The sequence below is a fragment of the Giraffa tippelskirchi genome, chromosome 14, assembly GCF_054371585.1.
Source record: "Giraffa tippelskirchi isolate mGirTip1 chromosome 14, T2T-mGirTip1v1.2.pri, whole genome shotgun sequence".
Taxonomy (NCBI): domain Eukaryota; kingdom Metazoa; phylum Chordata; class Mammalia; order Artiodactyla; family Giraffidae; genus Giraffa; species Giraffa tippelskirchi.
Genome location: NC_137288.1, coordinates 57132249 through 57151527, shown reverse-complemented (window position 1 = coordinate 57151527; position 19279 = coordinate 57132249). Strand labels below are relative to the sequence as shown.

General features: G+C 47.0%; 1 protein-coding gene across 1 annotated transcript in view; it reads right to left on the bottom strand.

The window, feature by feature from the left end:
* The window catches only part of SLC14A2 (solute carrier family 14 member 2), a 66766-nt gene that overhangs the window by 33501 nt on the left and 13986 nt on the right, over positions 1–19279 (bottom strand). Inside the window, exons 4-9 of the mRNA XM_081563179.1 lie at positions 13852–13980; positions 8974–9166; positions 4838–4985; positions 3655–3789; positions 1871–1920; positions 1194–1368 (exon numbers count right to left, since the gene is read on the bottom strand). Coding sequence (XP_081419305.1) covers positions 1194–1368; positions 1871–1920; positions 3655–3789; positions 4838–4985; positions 8974–9166; positions 13852–13980 — 830 coding nt within the window. The remainder of the gene's footprint in view (positions 1–1193; positions 1369–1870; positions 1921–3654; positions 3790–4837; positions 4986–8973; positions 9167–13851; positions 13981–19279) is intronic.

Genomic DNA, 19279 nt, shown 5'->3' with positions numbered 1-19279 from the left:
TCCCATGGATGGAGGAGCCTGGTAGGCTACAGTCCATGGGGTCGCTAAGAGTTGGACACGACTGAGCGACTTCACTTTCACTTTTTTCTTTCATGCACTGGAGAAGGAAATGGCAACCCACTCCAGTGTTCTTGCCTGGAGAATCCCAGGGACGGCGGAGCCTGGTGGGCTGCCGTCTATGGGGTCGCACAGAGTCGGACACGACTGAAGCGACTTAGCAGCAGCAGTCTAGCCTCCAGAGCTGAAATTTGACACTTTCCAGGACAAGGTTGACAACCCCTGATCTGTATCTAAATAAAGATTGAATGTAAGTTAATGCCTATAATTGGGAAGACAAATTATAAAATTTATTGATAATTGTTTGTTCTTCTACTCAAGGTTAACCATTTGTTTTAAGTATCATAAATCTCATAAAGCTTCCAACACCCACAGGGAAAATGGGAAATGAAATAGATCTCCCCAGCCTCTCACATACTGAGCTCAGGTGATTTCCTCAACTGAATTCCCCGCTCAAAGTCGCTGGCTTGACCTGCAGTGAGAAATGCCAATCCTTCATCATGATTCATGTAGGAGCCTAACTTACTGATTACTTCCTGCTACAGAATATCCTCTTGCACTTTACTCTGACCCCTGAATGTCTGACTCCCTATTTAGACACTTTCAGTGCCCTAACTGTCCCCATTTTGACTTTCAAACTGTGTTTCTCTATCTGAAATTTCTCTCTTTTATGTAAAGCTGTATGTGCCCACCAGTCATTAGCTCTGTGCACTCTGGCATCTGCATTCCCTGAATTTTCACCCACTCAGGAACCACTCAGCACGTTTAATTTCATAGCTTCTATTATTTAGTAAAACCTGCTAAGAAGATCATCTCTGAATCACCTTTACAAAAGACTAAATACAAAGAATGGTTTTGTTTTAAGTCACTGACACTGAAAACACATACCTTCCTACTAATACCAGGAACTCATCACCAGCTTCTTCTAACAGTGCACAGTGGAGAGTTAAAGCAATTTGGGCAGAGAGAGAAAATCAATGTCAGGGAGAGGGAGCTATAGGTGTGTTTTGTTCCACACAGGTGTGAGGAGAGGCAAAGAAAGTGAGTGCTGCAGCTGATTGACCCAGAGCTGAGATTACAGGGAGCAGACCCCGGTCCAGGCAAAGAGCGTTTCTGCCTATAACTTGGCTAGTCACCGCTGGAGGACTTCTTTTCTTCCCTGCTTTTCACTGTCAAATAGTAGATGCGGTTGGCCTCTGGGTAGGTGACTCTGCTGAGTGGGAGCTTGTAGATGGTGGGGCTGTTGGTCGTCAGGAGCAGAAAGGTGAGTGTGGAGAGGCAGAAGGGCCAGGTGCCTGGTGGCACACCAACCTGAAAGCAAAAACACCGGGATCTGAAAATGTTCCTGGGTTCCTGGGACCTTGGAGGAGAAGGATGCGGTAGGGGCTGAGAATGGTGACCCTCCCCTAATGACAGCCTTGGTCTCTGGATTGATCATGTCAGAATGGTTGGTTTGAATTTGAGGTGTTGGTCCCTTTGGGGACAATCAGAATCTTCTAATGAGGGAGCTGAAAATCCCCTAAGGACAATCTCTCATTTCCGGCTAAACATGAGTACCTCTATCTGTCCACCCATATTCTCCACTGCTGGTTACAAACCCTCTCTTTCACACATACATCCACACGAACATGCCCCTCAGAGGCACATAAAATATGCCACAGCCGGTCCTTCTCTGGACAAACCCTGAATAAAACTTGACCGGGCTGTTGTGTGGAGTGCTAGCAACCAGAACCCACTCACAAGACTCCAAATGTCCTGAAGGCCCGGTCGGGTTGGCGCCCTGTAGGGTAGTGTCAGAAGACCCCAAACTTACCACTGACATTATGTTGGTGAGGGCTGCTCCCAGGTATGCGCAGAACAGGGCTGTGGAGACACAAGGACCATCGGGAGTCAGCTTCCCAGGGCTGCCCCCAGCCTTCCCTCAGAGCGGGCTCCACACCGGCCCCAGTGCCACCGTGTTGGTCCCACACCCTGACATCTGGTGCGCTTGCTTGTGACCCATCTCTCACCGGGCTCTGTGTTCTCAGAGGGTAGAGATGAAAGCTTGCCTATCCCTTTATCCCCTCCCCACTTCCATGGTAGCCCTGCATAGAGTCAGGGGTCAACAAGCATCTTTTACTACTCCACACTGACCTTGGTGATGCGCTAGCACAGACTGGATGGCTGGGTGATTGTCTGTCTGGAGGGATGAGTTGTCAGACTATATGAGCTCTGAATAAAGTCCCTCTTGTCCAAGATTCTGAGCTGCTGTGATGCTGTTGGACCCTCACCAAGTCCCCTCGCAGCTGGACCATGTTGGGTCCCTGAGCCAGGCACCTGGGTTTACCCACAGATGAGGACCCCCAGGACAGTGAGGGGAACTCATCCACAGCCCTGGTGCCACAGGCTCCTTCTGCCTCTGTTTGCTCTGTTTTCCTGTCCAGAACACCCTTCCCCTGCCTTTGCTTATCCAAATCCCACCCTGAAAGGGTTGAGATAAGCCCCAGCCTCCTCCCAAATCCTTCCCAAGTGGTCCCAGCCACAGGAATCTGCCATCTCTCTGAGGATCATAGACAGTTACAGTCTCAACCTCAAAATACCTGGCAGTTTTGACTTGGTGAATATTTGCTGAGACCACTGTCTCCAAGTCCAGCCTCCAGCTGGATGCTGAGGAGGGTACAAGAGACACAGAGGCATTTACAGTTCCCACACTTAGCTGGGGGAAAACAAACAAAAAAGCCCTTCTGGATGATATTGTGCCCTTCACTTGTCTCTAGTTTTGTGTATTAGTGTCCTATTGGTTCCAGAGGATATGAGCATCTCCAGGACAGGGAGGCTGATGGGACTGGAGTTTGAATCTGACTTCTGCCATCAATAGTTGTGTTTGGACAAGTTTGTCAACCCCTCTGAGTCTCATTTCCTCACCTGTAAAATGGGACTAAAATCTATGCCTGGCAGTGATCTTGGCAGGATGAAATGAGTACTGTTTACCCAGCACAGAGCATGGTGCTGGGGTGCAGTATGATGACTGTGGTCCATTTCTCTTCACACAGCGTGTTCATTGTTTACTCGATGGAAATCAGGCTCCTTTAGAGCTACGTTACTATTTTCTGGGACCTCAGTCCTCCCAGGTATGTCATCTCACTGGCTCTTTCCAATAGTCTTTTTAGATATCACAGATAATTGCCCTGAATATTGGGCAATTACATTTCCTCTGCTAGACCATGGCTTCATGAGGATGTGGTCTGTATCTTCCAGGTCTAGCTGAGGGCCTGGCACTTAGTGATGCCCTGTCGATAGTGGTTGAGTGAGAACAGTTGTTGAGGTCGGGAATTCTGCCACTAGCACACGAGGAAATGTGTGTGTGATTTCCTCATGAACTTTAGTGGTTCATGAGGAATAGTGGTGGTGACTCCATCTGACAGAGGAAGAACCTCATATCCCCCAGCTCTTAGGATACCCCCGTTAAATCCCTTAGTGATAAGACCCCAGCCACAGTCCTTCCATCGCTACTGCTCAGTACTGATGAGGGTCCAGCATGGGTGTCACACAACCAGGGGAGTGGGGAAGGGCAAAGAACAGCAGAGTGACTTGGCTGCCAGCTTCCCCGAAACATACCGCAGACGAGGGCCAGCAGGTGGGTCTGCCAGGTGAGGGCGTAGAACATGCCCCCGATGGCGATGCAGGAGAGGACAGAGTTGTAGCTCCAGAGGCCCAGGTAGATGGTCTTGAAGGGCGTGGCCACCGTCAGGGCTGTCGGACAAGGTATTGCATTTCTGGCTGATTCGAGGTCACAGCACAAAGGCTACCACACGGCTGGTGCCAGTTCTCAGGTGCCCTTCCTTCCATTGTTGATCCCCTCCCAATACCTGCTCATCAGAGAAGCCTCTACAAAGGGCGTCTGGTCTTAGGAAAGCAACAGCGGGGGGCGGGGGGTGGGGAGCTATGGTTTCCACTGTTTTTCAAAGATTTCACTCAGAGGTATGACTACTTCTAGAGTGTGGGTGGGCCAAGGAGGTGGGGCTGGAGGCCCTCCTCACTCCTTTGGCCAGAGCAGCTGCATTTTTAGCAAGAAAGATTTCAACTGAAAAAGTTGTGCTTCAGCTGGTTGAGAAAAATTATGTCTAGACACATATAGATACATGCAGACAGAGAAATGAGATAGCAGAAGGGGTTGGATGTGAATCCAACCAGGTGAATCCAGGTGAATCTGGGTGAAGAATTGGTGGGTGTCTCATGGACTGTTTTTAATTTTGTAAGTTTGAAATTATTTCCAAATAACATTTTTTTTTCAAGTCGTGCTTCCAAGAAATTTTTGAAAAATATTGGGATAAGTCAACAGGTCCCTATTCCCAAAGAACCCAAGGTCCATTTCTGACTCTAATCTCTTCGTTTACATATATGAATGTATGTATAGACACGTATGTAGAAATTAAATCACATTTGTCAAATGGCAATCCAATTCTTGGGAAAATTTTTCCTGTTAGCTTAGTCAAAATTTCGAAGTGCTAGGTCATTTATACCCCCACTGGGTCTGCTAGCGCTCCCCACCCACACCAGGCTCCCCTCTGCCTCCCACCCCTCAGCTCCCAGGGGCTACAGGCAAATAGGTCTCAGCCCTTTTGCATCTCCCCATATGCCCTGCTATCTTTTGGAGACTCAAGAAAGGAAAAAATAAGTCTCAAGACTTGACAGTGTTTAAAAACTTCCGTGAAGATAATAAGCCTAAAGTCTTTACTGTGTGCTGGGAGAAATGACCTCAGGAAAATGACCCCTGCTGAGAGGGGGGGCCCTGGCCTACCTGCCAGCAGCCCCACGATTGAGCCAATGGCTGCGTGCAAGCAAATTAGTGGTGAGCAGATGAACAGGGCCACCAGGAACACGCCGCCTGTCCAGGGGTTGTCGCAGCCATACACCTGCCCAACCCCGACAGGGATGGCTTGTAGCAGCTGCAAAGTCAACAAAATCCAGGTCAGTGGAGTGTGGGCTGATAATGCAAGGACCAAGCCTCGGGGTGAGGACTCAGCCTTTCCCCGGGGGGTCATGGCGTGGAACGGGAGGATTGCTGTGCCCGCCAGCGTGTGGGAGAATATGGAAGGGAAGGCACGAACTGGAACAAATCACTCCTCACTCCACCACCTGGCAGGCATCTGAGCATCCCTCATGCAAAACCAGGCAGGTCCCCAGCACAGAGGCTGGAGCCAGGTGGTTCTGAGGGACACGTGGCTTTTGCTTTGGGGGTCTAGAGGGTGTCTCCCTAGACTGCCACTGGGAGGTTTCAGGGCACCAGAGGGCTTCCTCTAGACCTTCTGAAATTCTAGAAATATTCCAGGAATTCTGGAAATATTCTAGGCCATTTTTTTAAAAAAAATTCTTATTAGCTTTTTAAATTGAAAGATAATTGCTTAAAAGAAAAATGTGTTAGTTTCTGTGTAGGCCATTTTGATGAATGATTTGACCAAAGACCACCCAGCTCATGGTGGCTAGAGCCTCTGAGCCTGACCCCTAGTCTCTTGGTTGCTGCCTCACATTTGGTGCTACCCCGGGGATGGGGGAGCCTGGGGGGGAAGAGGAGCACTTTCCCTGCTCTCCAGGAGCACTTGGCAGACAGGTAGCATGAAGACTATCTGGAGAACAGCATGAAGCACTGGATCCCTGGGCTGGAGGGCCACTGGGGGATGTTGGAACTGGAGATGATTGATTTGGCAGTGATGTCAAGATAGCTTTTATTTTTTAATACCCAAATCACCCACATTTTGGCAAAAAGTTCTTTAAGGGCACACAGGAAAAGAGGGAGATTGACAGGGCAGGGAGAGCACCGGCCCAGAGTCAAGAGCCCCGCTTTTAGAGGGTTCTGCAGAAGTTTGTGTGTGACCATCTCTGTAACACGAGGAGGCTGCCCAATAGACAATCTTCCAGCTTCAAAATTCTGCCAACTCCTTCCTCCACTACAAGCTCATATGATCTCTTTGAGGACAGGACTCCTTTAGCTGGGGCCATAATAGGTGCTTAATAAATATGTGTGGATTAGTTCAGTGGTTTCCAAATTTTGTGAACATCGAAATCACCTAAAGATCTTTTTTAAAAAACGTTAATCCCTAGCACCTCCCCGGATATCCTAAGTGGTGTGAGGGTGCATGGCCAGAGCACCAGGTACTGCTAACTTACAACAGAATTTGGGGACCAATGGATTAGTAATCATCTACTGTAGATGTTGGGAGTTCATTGCATTTCTCCCTTTGATGAAATTTTGTTCTTTTTAACAACTTGATTTAATTCTAGAGTCAGTCTGATTTCTTTAGCGAATTTGAGGAGTCGCAGATAGTTTTTAAACTATGTCCACTCTTGCCTGCAAATAGGTGGCCTTTTAAACACCAACCACTGTTTGGTCCAGAGCTTATAGACGTGTGCAAGGAATCACAGGGTGGGGGCCCTGTCTTATTTAAATGAACCCTGAAAATCCTTTGTTTCAATCCAGGGACCTCAGTTCCATCTGGGAACCCAGGTTTAAAGTCCAAGCAGGCGAGAATGAGAGAATTGAGGGGGCAAGCTGCCTTGGAGTGAACTCTGAGTTTAGAATGAAGCTCTGCTGGGATCCAAACTTCTGGAGCCCCAACCCCTCCATGCTGCTCTCTAAGCCACAGCCAACACCCTGGTGCAAAAGGCAGTGAGGTGTGCAGTGGAAATTTACTAAGGACCTGCCTTCCTTGTACTCCGGATAATCCTTGTGTAACAACAACAAGCTGGTTAAACACAACAGAAGTCACTCCCCTCATTGTTTTAAAGAGAAAGAGAGAAATGGCACTGATTTGTTAAAACTCAGATCTGGATGGTGTAGAAGGAAAGGAGTCAGTGGTCAGAGAGATGGTGCAGGGGAGCTCAGAGGGTGAGCTTGGGCCTCAAGGTACCTGTCTTTGGCTTCTAGTACTTTTTACTGTTTGAAAATGAACAAGAAGCATCTTTTCTATGTGGCTCTCTCTACTCTGGTCTCTTAGCACGGGACAGTATAGCCTTACCGTGCAGGATGGGTCGGGGGCTTGGTGGGCCTTTTGCTCCCGCAGTGCCGCATACCCTGTGGCAGTCACTCAGACCAGCTTCACCGGCAGGGCTCAGGGACAGCAGATTGTGCCCTGAGGCAGTGTGTCCAGTCACCAGATGGCTGATTTAGTTCATTTTGTTCCTGCTCCGACCCCAGTAGTTTTCCATTTGAGAAAGCGGGCTTTCACTTAAACGCAGGTCCCATTGCCTTGGATTTAGGCCCTAACCCTGCCTCTGATCCCATTCCAGCCCCAGCCCCAGACAAAACTTCTAACAAGACAAAAACTTTAAAAAAAACTTTGGCATTGTTGGCAGCAGCATCTGCCATGAGGGTCGGGGGAGGCCTTCCTTTCCTGACAGGTTCAGGCTCAGGGTGTGGCCGAGCCTGCAGGGCCTGGCCGAGCCTGCAGGGCCTGTGCTGTGCATCTCACCTGGTGTCCGCCCAGCACCGGGGCCACACCGAGCCCCACGCTAAGCTTTAAGCACATCAAGATGCAGGGCCAGGCTGCGTGGGGAGGGCTCAGAAATCAGATTTTGTGAACAATATTTGAAGCACCAGCTATAGCTTGATCTTGGGCAAGTAACCCTCCCTGTGCCTTAGTTTTCCCATCTATAAAAGAGGATGATGGTAGTTAGCATTGGGTTATGGTGAAGTTCGAATGAGTTAGTAAGCTAAGGGCTTTGAACAGTGTCTGGTACATAATAAACTTGCTTCAGGGTAAGCTGTTACCTATCCATTCATTAACAGGTCTTCCCTAGTGGCTCAGATGGTGAAGAATCTGCCTGCAATGCGGGAGACCTGGGTTTGATCCCTGGGTTGGGAAGATCCCCCTGGAGGAGGGCATGGCAACCCACTCCAGTATTCTTGCCTGGAGAATGAATCCCCATGGACAGTGGAGCCTGGTGGGCTACAGTCCATGGGGCTGTCCATTAATATGCATTAACAAGGTCAAAATTGTACAATTCTATATATTTAATCTTGTGTGAGATTTTCATTATATCCCTTTATCTATGATTTCTAGAGATTAGTAGAATAAATGCATTTGTATATGTGTGGATATCAGGACGTAAGGCAAGGTTTCTCAGCTTTGGCATTATTGACATTTTGGGCTGGTAAATTCTTCGCTGTGGGGAGAAGGTCATGCATTGTAGGAGGTCCAGTAGCATCCCTGGCCTCTACTCACTAGAGGCCAGTGGTACATTCTGCCTAGTTTTGACCTTTGAAACATTTCTGTAGACATTCACCCTGCCTAAGAGTGAAAAAAATCACTCCTGTTTGAGAGCCACTGATATGGAAAATATGCAAAAATTTACCCTCATCTTCTATTGATAATATCTTTTTTTTTGGAGGGGGGCAGGCATGCCTCATGGCTTATGGGATCTTAATTCCCTAACCAGGGATTGAACCTGGGCTCTCAGCAGTGAAAGCTTGGAGTCTTAACCACTGAACGTTCAGGGAGTTCTCCTATTGCTAATATCTTTAAAATCTTCATTTTAAATATTATTTCAGTGCCTTGACCCTTCACCCACCTATTCATCTTATTTAATATTTTCCCCTGAAAGCCACCATTCTGTATTGCCAGCCTAACTCTTATCTGTACCCTTGTTTATCATGTGTTGCCCTGGGCAGATTGTAGGTGTCCTGAAGGCAGGGATGTTGTCTTATTTTCCGTGTATACTCAGTGTCTGATGACAAGCCTGGCACATGTAAGGTCTCCAGTAGGGGGTTATGGTAAGAAGATATGGAGGTGGCAGTGACCCTTTCCTGTGCTCCTCTCTGTAAAGATGCATCATCTACTGGAGGTGCAGAGAAGCTGAGAGCCTGAGTAATCCACGAAGTGGTGAGTGAGACGGCTGCTGTGGAAACAGGCCCCCCCACACCTGCCGTTGGAGACTTACCAAGGGCATCTCAATCTCCGACCAGGTGATGTTGGGCACTGAAGATATAGGCTCCACCAGCGTCGTGGGGAAGAAGAGGTTGTAGTGGCCGGTGGCTGCCAGGTACAGGGTCACGGCGAAGTTGAAGGGCAGCGTGAAGACAGGGAGGTCCCACTTGCTGAAGATGGAACTCAAGGCACTAGAAAAGATGGGGCTGGAGATGAAAGAGAGAAAAGATTAATTGCTGTGATCAGTCTTCAGTCTACACTGTCTAGTCCGCTCTGGTCACTGGGCCACTCACTGTTCCCCTTTCCTTGGCACAGTCATTCCTGTCTCTCTTGAGAATCTAGTGGTCCACTGACCTGGGACTGGATATAAGCCAGGGTTCAATATAAGTCTACATCTTTGGGAAACAAAATTTAAGAGTCTTATAACTTGTTTTCAGTAGGAAACTTTGTAAAATAATTTATACATTTCTTTGTTTCTTAAACCAAGAAAGCAAAATCTAATCCTTACAAAATGGCATGTGTTGCCTTTGGATCATTACAAGGTACATCATGATGTATCCTGGGCTGTGATGACATTTAGAATATATGTTTTAAATAACCTCCTAGGGGGAGGCTGCTATGGACATGGAAACTCGCAGGCTTGAATTCAGCTGAAGTGCTTGCAGCTATTCTGGGAACCAGCATGTGAAAATGAAACCTTCAGTTGATTGTGTCCTCTGTTTTCTTTTCATCTTCCTTGTAGGGAGCACGGATTTTGGAGAAAGAGGGAGTGAGGTGCAAATCCTAACTCCTGCACTTAAAGGCTGAGTGAGTAGCACTAGGAAATTTACCTTGCCTCATCTCAGTTTATTCTGAAAGGACCAGGACATCCAATGCCCTATGCCTCCCACAGGTGCACAGGTGCACAGCTGCAGGGCCAAACTTGAACTCATGTGATACGGTTGATTGGTTAACTTTTAATTAAGGATGATCAGTCTCAAACAGGCATTTAAGCCTGCCCTAATCCCTACTATAGATCCGTAGCAAATTAACTTTCCAACTTGCTGAGACAACTATTCCACATTTTCTCCTTTCTCCTCAAATCTTTGCTTTCTGTCTCCCTTTAATTTAACCACCTTGCTTTACTGCATTAAGAAAACAGAAATGACATGATGAGAAGTGCTTCGTCTTCCTGACCGTAAGATTCATATTCCAACTGCTTTGTTCCCACACATTCTGCCTCTCTGCCTTTTCATATAATGGAGTGTTCCCGCTCTCTTATGAGGCTAATTCTTCTTCTTGTACTTTGGGATCCAGCCTGTCTCAAAGTCTTGGTTCCTGCCACTCTGTCCTTTCTCTTTTGCAGCTTCAACCTCTCCTTTTTCTCCAGGTCACTCTGATAAATACATCACGTGCTCCAGCACATGTGTGCCCAGTCACCCAGTCGTGTCCAACTCTTTGCGACCCCATGGACTGTAGCCTGCCCCAGGGTCCTCTGTCCATGGGATTTTCCAGGCAAGAATCCTGGCGTGGGTTGCCACTTCCTACTCCAGGGGATCTTCCTACCCCAGGGATCCAACCCGGGTCTCCTGCAGCTCCTGCACTGCAGGTGAATTCTTTACCACTCAGCCACCTGGGAAGCCCAACGTGTTCCAGCACCTTCTAACATAAAGATCTTCCCCCTTTAACCTGATTTCTGCTCCAGCTATTGCCCTATTTCTCTGCCTCCTGCACAGCAATACTCAAGATTAGTCTGTCTTTGCCGTCCCCAATCTTTCTCTTTCTCTTCTTTATAGAACCCACTCCTATCAGTTATATGTTCTCCCCATGCCATGGAAATGGCTCTTGTCCAGCTCACAGGTGCCATCTCTCTTGCTGAATCCATGGTCAATCTCTGCCCCTTTCATTAGACAGTTGGATCCTCAACCTTCCATCATAGATTGATGATGGAGCCCTTCTGTCAGGGCTACCACGACCCTGCACTTAGTTGCTTCTGCAGGTGCTCCTCAAGTCCCCTTTGGTGGTTCTTCCCCTCTTCTGCCAGACATCTAAATGTTGGAGGATCCCACAGCTCTGTCTTGAGTCTTCTCTGTTTGAATCCTCTCTTTCTGTGTGACTGTCTTTAGTCTCCAGGATGAAGTATCTTCTATATGCTGATATTTTCTAATCTTGACCAGATCACTAAGTTCCAGATTTGCACATCCAATTTCTTTCTCATCATCTCTACTCAGAAGACTGACGTTTAATGTGTCCAAACAGAACTCTTAATTTGTGTCCTGTCTCCCACCACCAGTTTGGATTTTTTTTTTTTCCCTGCCTTTTCCATCAGGCCAGGTTCTCAGGCAGATTATAGGAGCATGCCGAGTCTTCTTTTCTCCCTACCTCATCACACTCCACAGCCTCCCAGAATGGCCTGCTGCCTTCACCTTCCTTAAAATATACCCCAAGCCTAGCCACGTCTCATCGCCTTCATGGACATGGCTCTAGTCAAAGCATTTCTGTCTTCTGTGGGTTATTGCAGCAGACTCCTAACTATGCTTCCTGCATCCATGCCTGTTCCAGCTAAAAGCCACTCTCTACACTGCAAGGAGAGAGATTTGTTTAAATTTATCCACATCCTTTCACTCCTCTGCTTAAAGCCCTTTAACTGCTTCTCACCACAGCTGTAGTAAAAATTGTAAGGCTTACTGGAGAGGTACAAACTATTAGGTACAAAGTAAGCTACAAGGATATATTTGCAACACAGGGAATATAACCAATATCTTATAATATTTATAAACGGAATATAATCTTTAAAAATTGTGAATCACTATATTGCACACCTGTAACTTATATAACATTGTACAGCAACAGTATTTCAATTAATAAAAGGCTCCCTGGAGTCACGTGGTGCATGGGGGCATGGCCCTCATTACTTCTGCCCTCACCTCCTGCCACCCCTGCTTCATTCACTGGGCTTCACCCCACTGGTATTGTTTCTTGAACACATTATGCTTCTTTAGTTGGAATTTTTTCACATGCTGCTGGTTCTGCCTGTGACTTCAAATGGCAGGTACACGCTTGTCATTTAGGTGACTGTTTAAATATTCCCTCTGCAAAGTGGCCTTCCCTGATCATGCAAGTCTGGACCACTCTTTCCCATTTGACCCTTTTTGTATTCCTTAAAGCATTTATCACATCTTGAAAGGATCTTTTTAATGAATAATTTATGAATTTATTTATTTCTTTGCCAAGAAGAATGTAAGCTCCCAGAGGATGGAGACCTTCTCTTGCTCACAGCTGTCCCCACCATCTAGAATAGTCCCCAGACAAAGAAGGCCCTTAGCAAATTGTAGTTTGTTGGGTAACTCTGGCACTACGAGTCCCTGCCCTGTGGACTGGGTTCTAGGACTGCATGAATGGATTAGTGAAGTGCCAGGGTAGTAACACAGAGCTCAGCCACAGCAGGTGCTTAATTTTTTTTCTTTTTCATTTTAAATTGGGAAGTGAGGGTAGGGTGAGGGCACTGTAGTCACACTGCCATGCAGTGCACCGTGGCTTAGGGGCTTAATCTATGTAGTTATAAGCCAAATGGATGCAAATGAAGACAGGCTCTTCTCCTTCTGAGACGTGGCATGTGGGGGGCATTAAGGAAATCACCACAGAAATGACTGCCTTAGCATTTTGTCTTGATACATTAAGGAGGAAATCCTAAGAAGAAATGTAAATTGCCCAGAATGCTTAATGTCGTAATTTATTTGCAAACACTACTAAAAAGTACTGGAATAGCACTTAAACTAAATTAAACTAACTGGTTTTAGTAACTCCCGACTTTGAAACCAGAGAAAGATGTTAAAAATCAGATGGCATGTCGGAGAGGTGTAGAGCTCAGGGGCTGGGGGACACAGGCTCCCCTGAGGCTCTCAGTCACTGCATGGCAGTGGGTGTGACCAGTGTCAGTGGGTGTGACCAGTGTCAGTGGGTGTGATGCTACAGACCCACTACAGGTTCAAGTGAACTGGGCATCACGTGTGTAAAAGGCCTATTTGTTCCTAACACCCTTCATCTTGACTTTTTTATTTTGAAAAATGAGGCAATCACACGGCAAGACCTCAACCGATGCTTCTTGTTCACAGATTCTATGCTTTAAATAGAGACATTTTGTTCCAAGAAGGCTCTCTGATTCTGTTAGAAGTGATTCAGCTTTTGGGTCTTGGTTAGGCCACTGGATAGATGATTCCCAGGTAGCCTGGAATTGAATAGTGCGGACTCTGGGTTTATCATCTGGGGTAGGTTACGCAGCCTCTGCATGCCTTCACTTCCCTTCTGTAAACTGGGGACAGTAACAGCCTTCCCTTGCCTAGCACTGTGCTGGCACTTAGAAGATACTTGGTAAGTGTCAGCTCTCATTAGTAAGCCTACCATAAAGAGATTATCACACAGTAAAACCTATGTGGCGGACTTCCCTGGTGGTCCAGTGGTTAAGAATTCAGCTACCAATGCAGGGGACACGGGTTCGATCCCAGGTCTGGGAAGATTCCACGTGCTGTGGGACAACTGAGCCTGTGCTACAACTGCTGAGGCCCATGCACTCTGCAGCCTACTTTCTACAACATGAAAAGCCACCACAATGGAAACCCACATATGGCAAAGAAGAGTGGCCCCCACTCGCCACAACTGTAGACACCACAGCAATAAAGACCCCACACAGCCATAAATAATAAAGAAAAAGCCAATATTTAAAAAATGTGGCATTTGCCATTTGAAAGGTCCCTATTATTCCAAACTCAGAATGACCCCCTTGTATTACAACTGAACTCATGGACTCTTGGGAGACAAGCCAGCCTTTGAAGACACTGGGTCCCATGCCAGTGTCAGACACAACGCCTTGGGTCCCTGTAGGTGTGTAAGCAGAAGGAAGGAGGTGCCTCACCAGGACATGGCTGTGAGGGTCACAGGAAGCAGAAGCCACCAGTAATAGTCTAACTTCTCAGAGAACACAGCTATCAGCATCCCCACCAGCATCCCGTTGTACCCGTGCAGACCCGAGGCGATGGCGGCCCTGGGGGTGAAAACATAGTTACCGTGTAAATTTGAGGGCACTCACTGGGCCCATTCCTGGTGCTCACAGAAAAAAGTCAGCTCACTTGATGAATATTGGGTAGTCACACTGCTGCTGGTGTCTTTCTAGATCACACACACACACACACACACACACACACACACACACACTGTGATTACTCTCCTTGATCTGGAATTAAATGATGCACTTTGTGCCTAAGATCTCCTTTGCAAGTCAGGGCAATCTAGGCTCCTTGATATAGAGGGAAATCTAATAGAAGCCTGACACCAGGCAGGTGTATGTGTGTGTGTGTGCACCTGTGTGTGTGAAAGAGGGCAGGAGGAAGAAGGAGGGAGGCAGGGAGGAGAGCATGTGTTCTGACTGTGCTGTGTGACACTGTGACTTTCTGACATTGAGTGCTTTCTCTTGTCTGAGGTTGTCCCGAGAGTTGATGAGGGGTGTCTACTGTGAGGCCCACGCTCTTCCCCACACCCGGCATGGCAGGAGGAGCAGAGGTGCCATAGAATCCAAGCTTTGCCTCCTTCTGTTTCATCAGAGACGCCTATGTGCACCCAAACTCTGCCTGATCCGAGTGAACTCTGCCCTTGACCCTTCCCACTGCTCTGCTTGGCAAGGGATAAGACTGGGCAAATCACATTGCAAAGCCCCCACAGACAATGAGATCTATGTGCTGTGGTCTCCCCTGCCCTCCACTGAAAGCTTCATGGGGCCAATGTTCATCTGATGTGAGTGTCAACAACAGTCAAGAGCGTCTGTACAAGGAGTTGTTGAATGGATGTGAGTACATGTTAAATCCTACCAGGTACTGACTGTTTCATAGGCAGAGGCATCTGGAAGCATCACGTCCTGTGATGGAGGAAGGGTGCTCTGACCAGAGGAGGCTCCCGCCTGGCAGAGGCCACGATTTAGGTCTGGAATGGGGGGACCTCCAGTTCTGGAGTGAGCAGGAGATCAGCTCAGCTAGATTAGGGGAGTGGGAGGCAGGGGAGAGGGTGGGAAAGCGTATCTAGTTTCCAACAAGAGAAGCTGAACATGGGGCACTTGTGTGGGGACACTTGTATGGGATTTGGGACAGCTGGGTCTTTAGCTGCTCCTGGGAGCAGGCAGGGGGCTGAGAAATAACAGAGTGGGAGGAAAGACCACTGGAGTTCAGAATCTCCTCAGGACTAGAATAACTACCTGAGAAATTTCTGTTTTGGGGAAAAAATCATTATCTTTAAGGGTATTTGCATTTTCTCCGTATTTTCTCATTTCTGTTCCGTGTTAGAATTTAGTACCTTTTTAGTTTTAATAACAGCTGATTTAGGAAAACTGAGCAGAGACCATTGACCCATATTGGCGGAAGAGTGTATAGGAACAGCAGAAATCAAATGAAGGAACTCAGGGGAGATAAAATTAGGGGGGCGTCTAAGGGCTGCCTCCACAGTTGCCCTTCCCTATGGCAAGTCCCCTCCCTGGACCCTTCTGTACCAAAGCTTTGGTGGCTTCTGGTTTGACTGTCAAAAGGAAACCCATCGCCTTACATCCCTGCCCTGCCCATCAAAAATATAAAATTAGGTTCGACCTCAATGCCCCCAAAGATCTTCATTAGGACCACGTTCGTCCAGGGCACTGTGGCATCATGCTGCTGAACTTGCTGCTGCAGTGGTAAAGTGGCTTCTTGGACTAGTGGGGGTGGGGTAGGAGAAGTAAGGATTGGGGAGTGGGTGTGAGGGGAAGAAGGAGTGGTGGACAGGGAGAAGGGGTGTAGGGGCAGTGGGGTTGGGCCGGTAGGCATGGTGGAGGGGAGAGGTGGAGGTCATGACTAGGATATGCAGTTGCATCAGTGGTTTTCTGGGGACCATGGTGAAGCTGGGGCTTCTCGGGATAATGTGTGTATGGATGTCATGTAGGGTGCTTAGAGCTTTGAACCTATGATGTAGAACATGTCATTGACCATCAGGCAATGAAGTTGGAGTCTTTGCTAGACACTGTGGTAGAATATGGAACATCTGAGATGGAATTCTTGTTCTCAACATAGCCAGGGAGAGCGGACTCAGAAAGCAGAGAACTGTCCCCTATGGTATGGGAGTATATTCTGTGATTGTTCAAAGAGAAAGGAGGATTCAGAGAGCACTGAGATAGTCAGGGGTGGCTCCCTGGAGGAGGAGGGATTTGCAGGAGGTAGGATTAGATTTCACATTGGAGGTGATGAAATAGATTCTAGGCGTTAGATTTGGTAGACAGAGTGCCTGAAGAACTATGGACAGAGTTTTGTAACATTATTCAGGAGGGAGAGACAAAAATCATCCCCAAGAAAAAGAAATGCAAGAAGGCAAAGTGGTTGTCTGAGGACAATAGCTGAGATAGCTGAGAAAAGAAGAGAAGAGAAAGATAAGGGAGATAGGGAAGGATGTACCTAACTGAATGCGGAGTTCTAGAGAACAGCAAGGAGAGAATAGAAGGGCTTCTTAAATGAATAATGCGAACAAATAGAGGAAAACAATAGAATGGGATAGACTAGAGATCTCTTCAAGAGAATTGGAGATATCAAGGAAATATTTAATATTAGGATGGGCACCATAAAGGACAGAAATGGTAAGGAACTAACAGAAGTAGAAGAGACTAAGAACAGGTGGCAAGAATACACAGAAGAACTACAGAAGAAAGGTCTTAATGATCTGGATAACCATGAGGGTGTGGTCACTTACCTAGAGCCAAACATTCTGGAGTATGAAGTCAAGTGGGCCTTAGGAAGCATACTAAGAAAAAAGCTACTGGAAATGATGGAATTCTAACTGAGCTATTTAAATACTAAAAGGTGATGCTATTAAAGTGCTGCAGTAAATATGCGAGCAAATTTGGAAAACTCGGCTGAGGCCACGGGACTGGAAGAGGTCAGTTTTCATTCCAAATCCAAAGAAGGGCAACACCAAAGAATGTTCACACTACTGTACTATTGTGCTCATTTCACATGCTAGGATGGTTATGCTCAAAATCCTCCAAACTAGTCTTCAGCAGTATGTGGCCTGAGAAATTCCAGATGTACAAGCTGGATTTAGAAAAGGCAGAGGAACCAGAGATCAAATTGCCAACATTTGGTGGATCATGAAGAAAGCAAGGGAGTTCCAGAAAAACATCTACTTCTGCTTCACTGATTATGCTAAAGATTTTGACTGTGGATCGCAACAAAATATGAAGAATTCTTAAAGAGATGGGAGTACTAGACCACCTTACTTGTCTCCTGAGAAACCTGTATGAGGGTCAAGAAGAAACAGAACTGGATATGGCAAACTGACTGGTTCAAAACTGGGAAAGGAGAATGACAAGTCTATATATTGTCACCCTGCTTATTTAACTTATATGCAGAGTACATCATGTGAAATGCTGGGCTGGATGAATCACAAGCTGGAGTCAAGATTGCTGGGAGAAATATCAACAACCTCAGATATGCAGATGATACCACTCTAATGGCAGAAAGCGAAGAGGAACTAAAGAGCCTCTTGATGAGGGTGAAAGAGGAGAGTGAAAAGGCTGGCTTGAAACTCAGCATTCAAAAAGCTAAGATCATAGCATCTGGTTCCATCACTTTGTGGCAAATAGAAGGGGAAAAAGTAGAAGCAGTGTAAGATTTTATTTTCTTGGGCTCTAAAATCACTGTGGACTGCCCTTTCCAATCACTTTCATGACTGCAGCCATGAAATGAAAAGAAGCTTGCTTGCTAGAAGGAAAGATATGACAAACCTAGGCAGCATATTAAAGAGCAGAGAAATCAGCTTGCAACAAAGGTCCATATAGTCAAAACTGTGGTTTTTCCAGTAGTCATGTACAGATGTGAGAGTTAGACCATAAAGAAGACAAAGAACCAAAGAACTGATGCTTTCAAATTGTGGTGCTGGAGAAGACTCTTGAAAGACCCTTGGACTGCAAAGAGATCAAACCAGTCAATCCTAAAGGAAATCAACCCTGAATATTCATTGGAAGGACTGGTGTTGAATCTGAAGATCCAATACTTTGGCCATCTGATTCGAAGAGCTGACTCATTGGAAAAGACCCCGACGCTGGGAAAGATTGAAAGCAAAAGAAGAAGGGGGTGGCACAGGATGAGATGGTTAGATAGTATCACCAGCTCAGTGGACATGAACTTGAGCAAACTCTGGGAGATAGTGAAGGACAGAGGCACCTGGTGTGCTGCAGTGCTTGGGGTCACAGAGAGTCAGTTGAAAATGACTTTAGTGACTGAACGACAGCAACAGGATTAGCTAGGCAGAAGCAAAAGTTCTCAGCTGGGAAGAGTGTGATGCTGTGTGGTAGGTTGGGTGAGGCCTGTCAGAGAAGGCTTTGGAATCCAGCCGAGGGGTTGGGTTTTGAACCTAATGCACTCTTATCTTAGATTCTTAATCAGGACATTTGGGAAGATTAGGCAGGCACGGTGTGTGTTTCCCTCATAAAACTGGGAGCAAAAAAACCCATGGAGCGACTCTTTGAATGGCTTGGCAAGTTTTCCAGTGGATTATGGTCAGCAGGGAAGGGGGAGAATCAAACTGTCAGAGCGGGAAGGGACCTGGGCTTCTTGAAGATGACCTGTAGACTGGCTAGATGGAGTTCACCTCAGGGGATTTTTGGCAAACAATGATGGAGCGGAAAGATAAGAGCTGATCTGTCAGAGGCCAGTTGTATGTCAGCTGCTGTGAGCCTTCAGCTAAGTGGCAGCAAGGAATAGGGAACCCAGTGCTAGAAGCTGAGACACAGATCCTGGCTGGAGTGCATTTCTCCTGTCACTCGCCAGAACTACATCCCAAAGAATTCAGCCTCTCATCCATCTGACCTGGAATGGCCTCCCAGCTAGAGTTGGCGTGTGCCTTGGTGGAGCTGGAATGTCGGGTGGCTGGAGGAGTGTGGCACTGGATACAACACAGGCAACTTGGATCATTCCCCAGGCTCTGGGGTCACCAGGGGCCTCTGGTTTCGCTGTCCACTCTGTCCACGTGCCAGGGAGAGCAGCCACGTGTCTAAATCTGAGCCCTGCCACCCATTGGCCATGGCACCGTCTGTGAGCAACTCCCAGCCTCCTTTCTCTCAGTTGCAAAATGTGAATGCTTTTACCTTCACTGTCTGCTTTGTGAAGTGGCAGGAAGAACCACAGGTAACAAGGCAAGAAGGTGCTTTTCAATCTTTTTGACAGTACTCCACAATAAGGAAGGAAAGTATTTCATAGTATGACCCTGTTTCTATCTCTCACACACACACACACAACTTGACTGAAACAAAAATTTCACAAAATAGTACTTTACCTTCA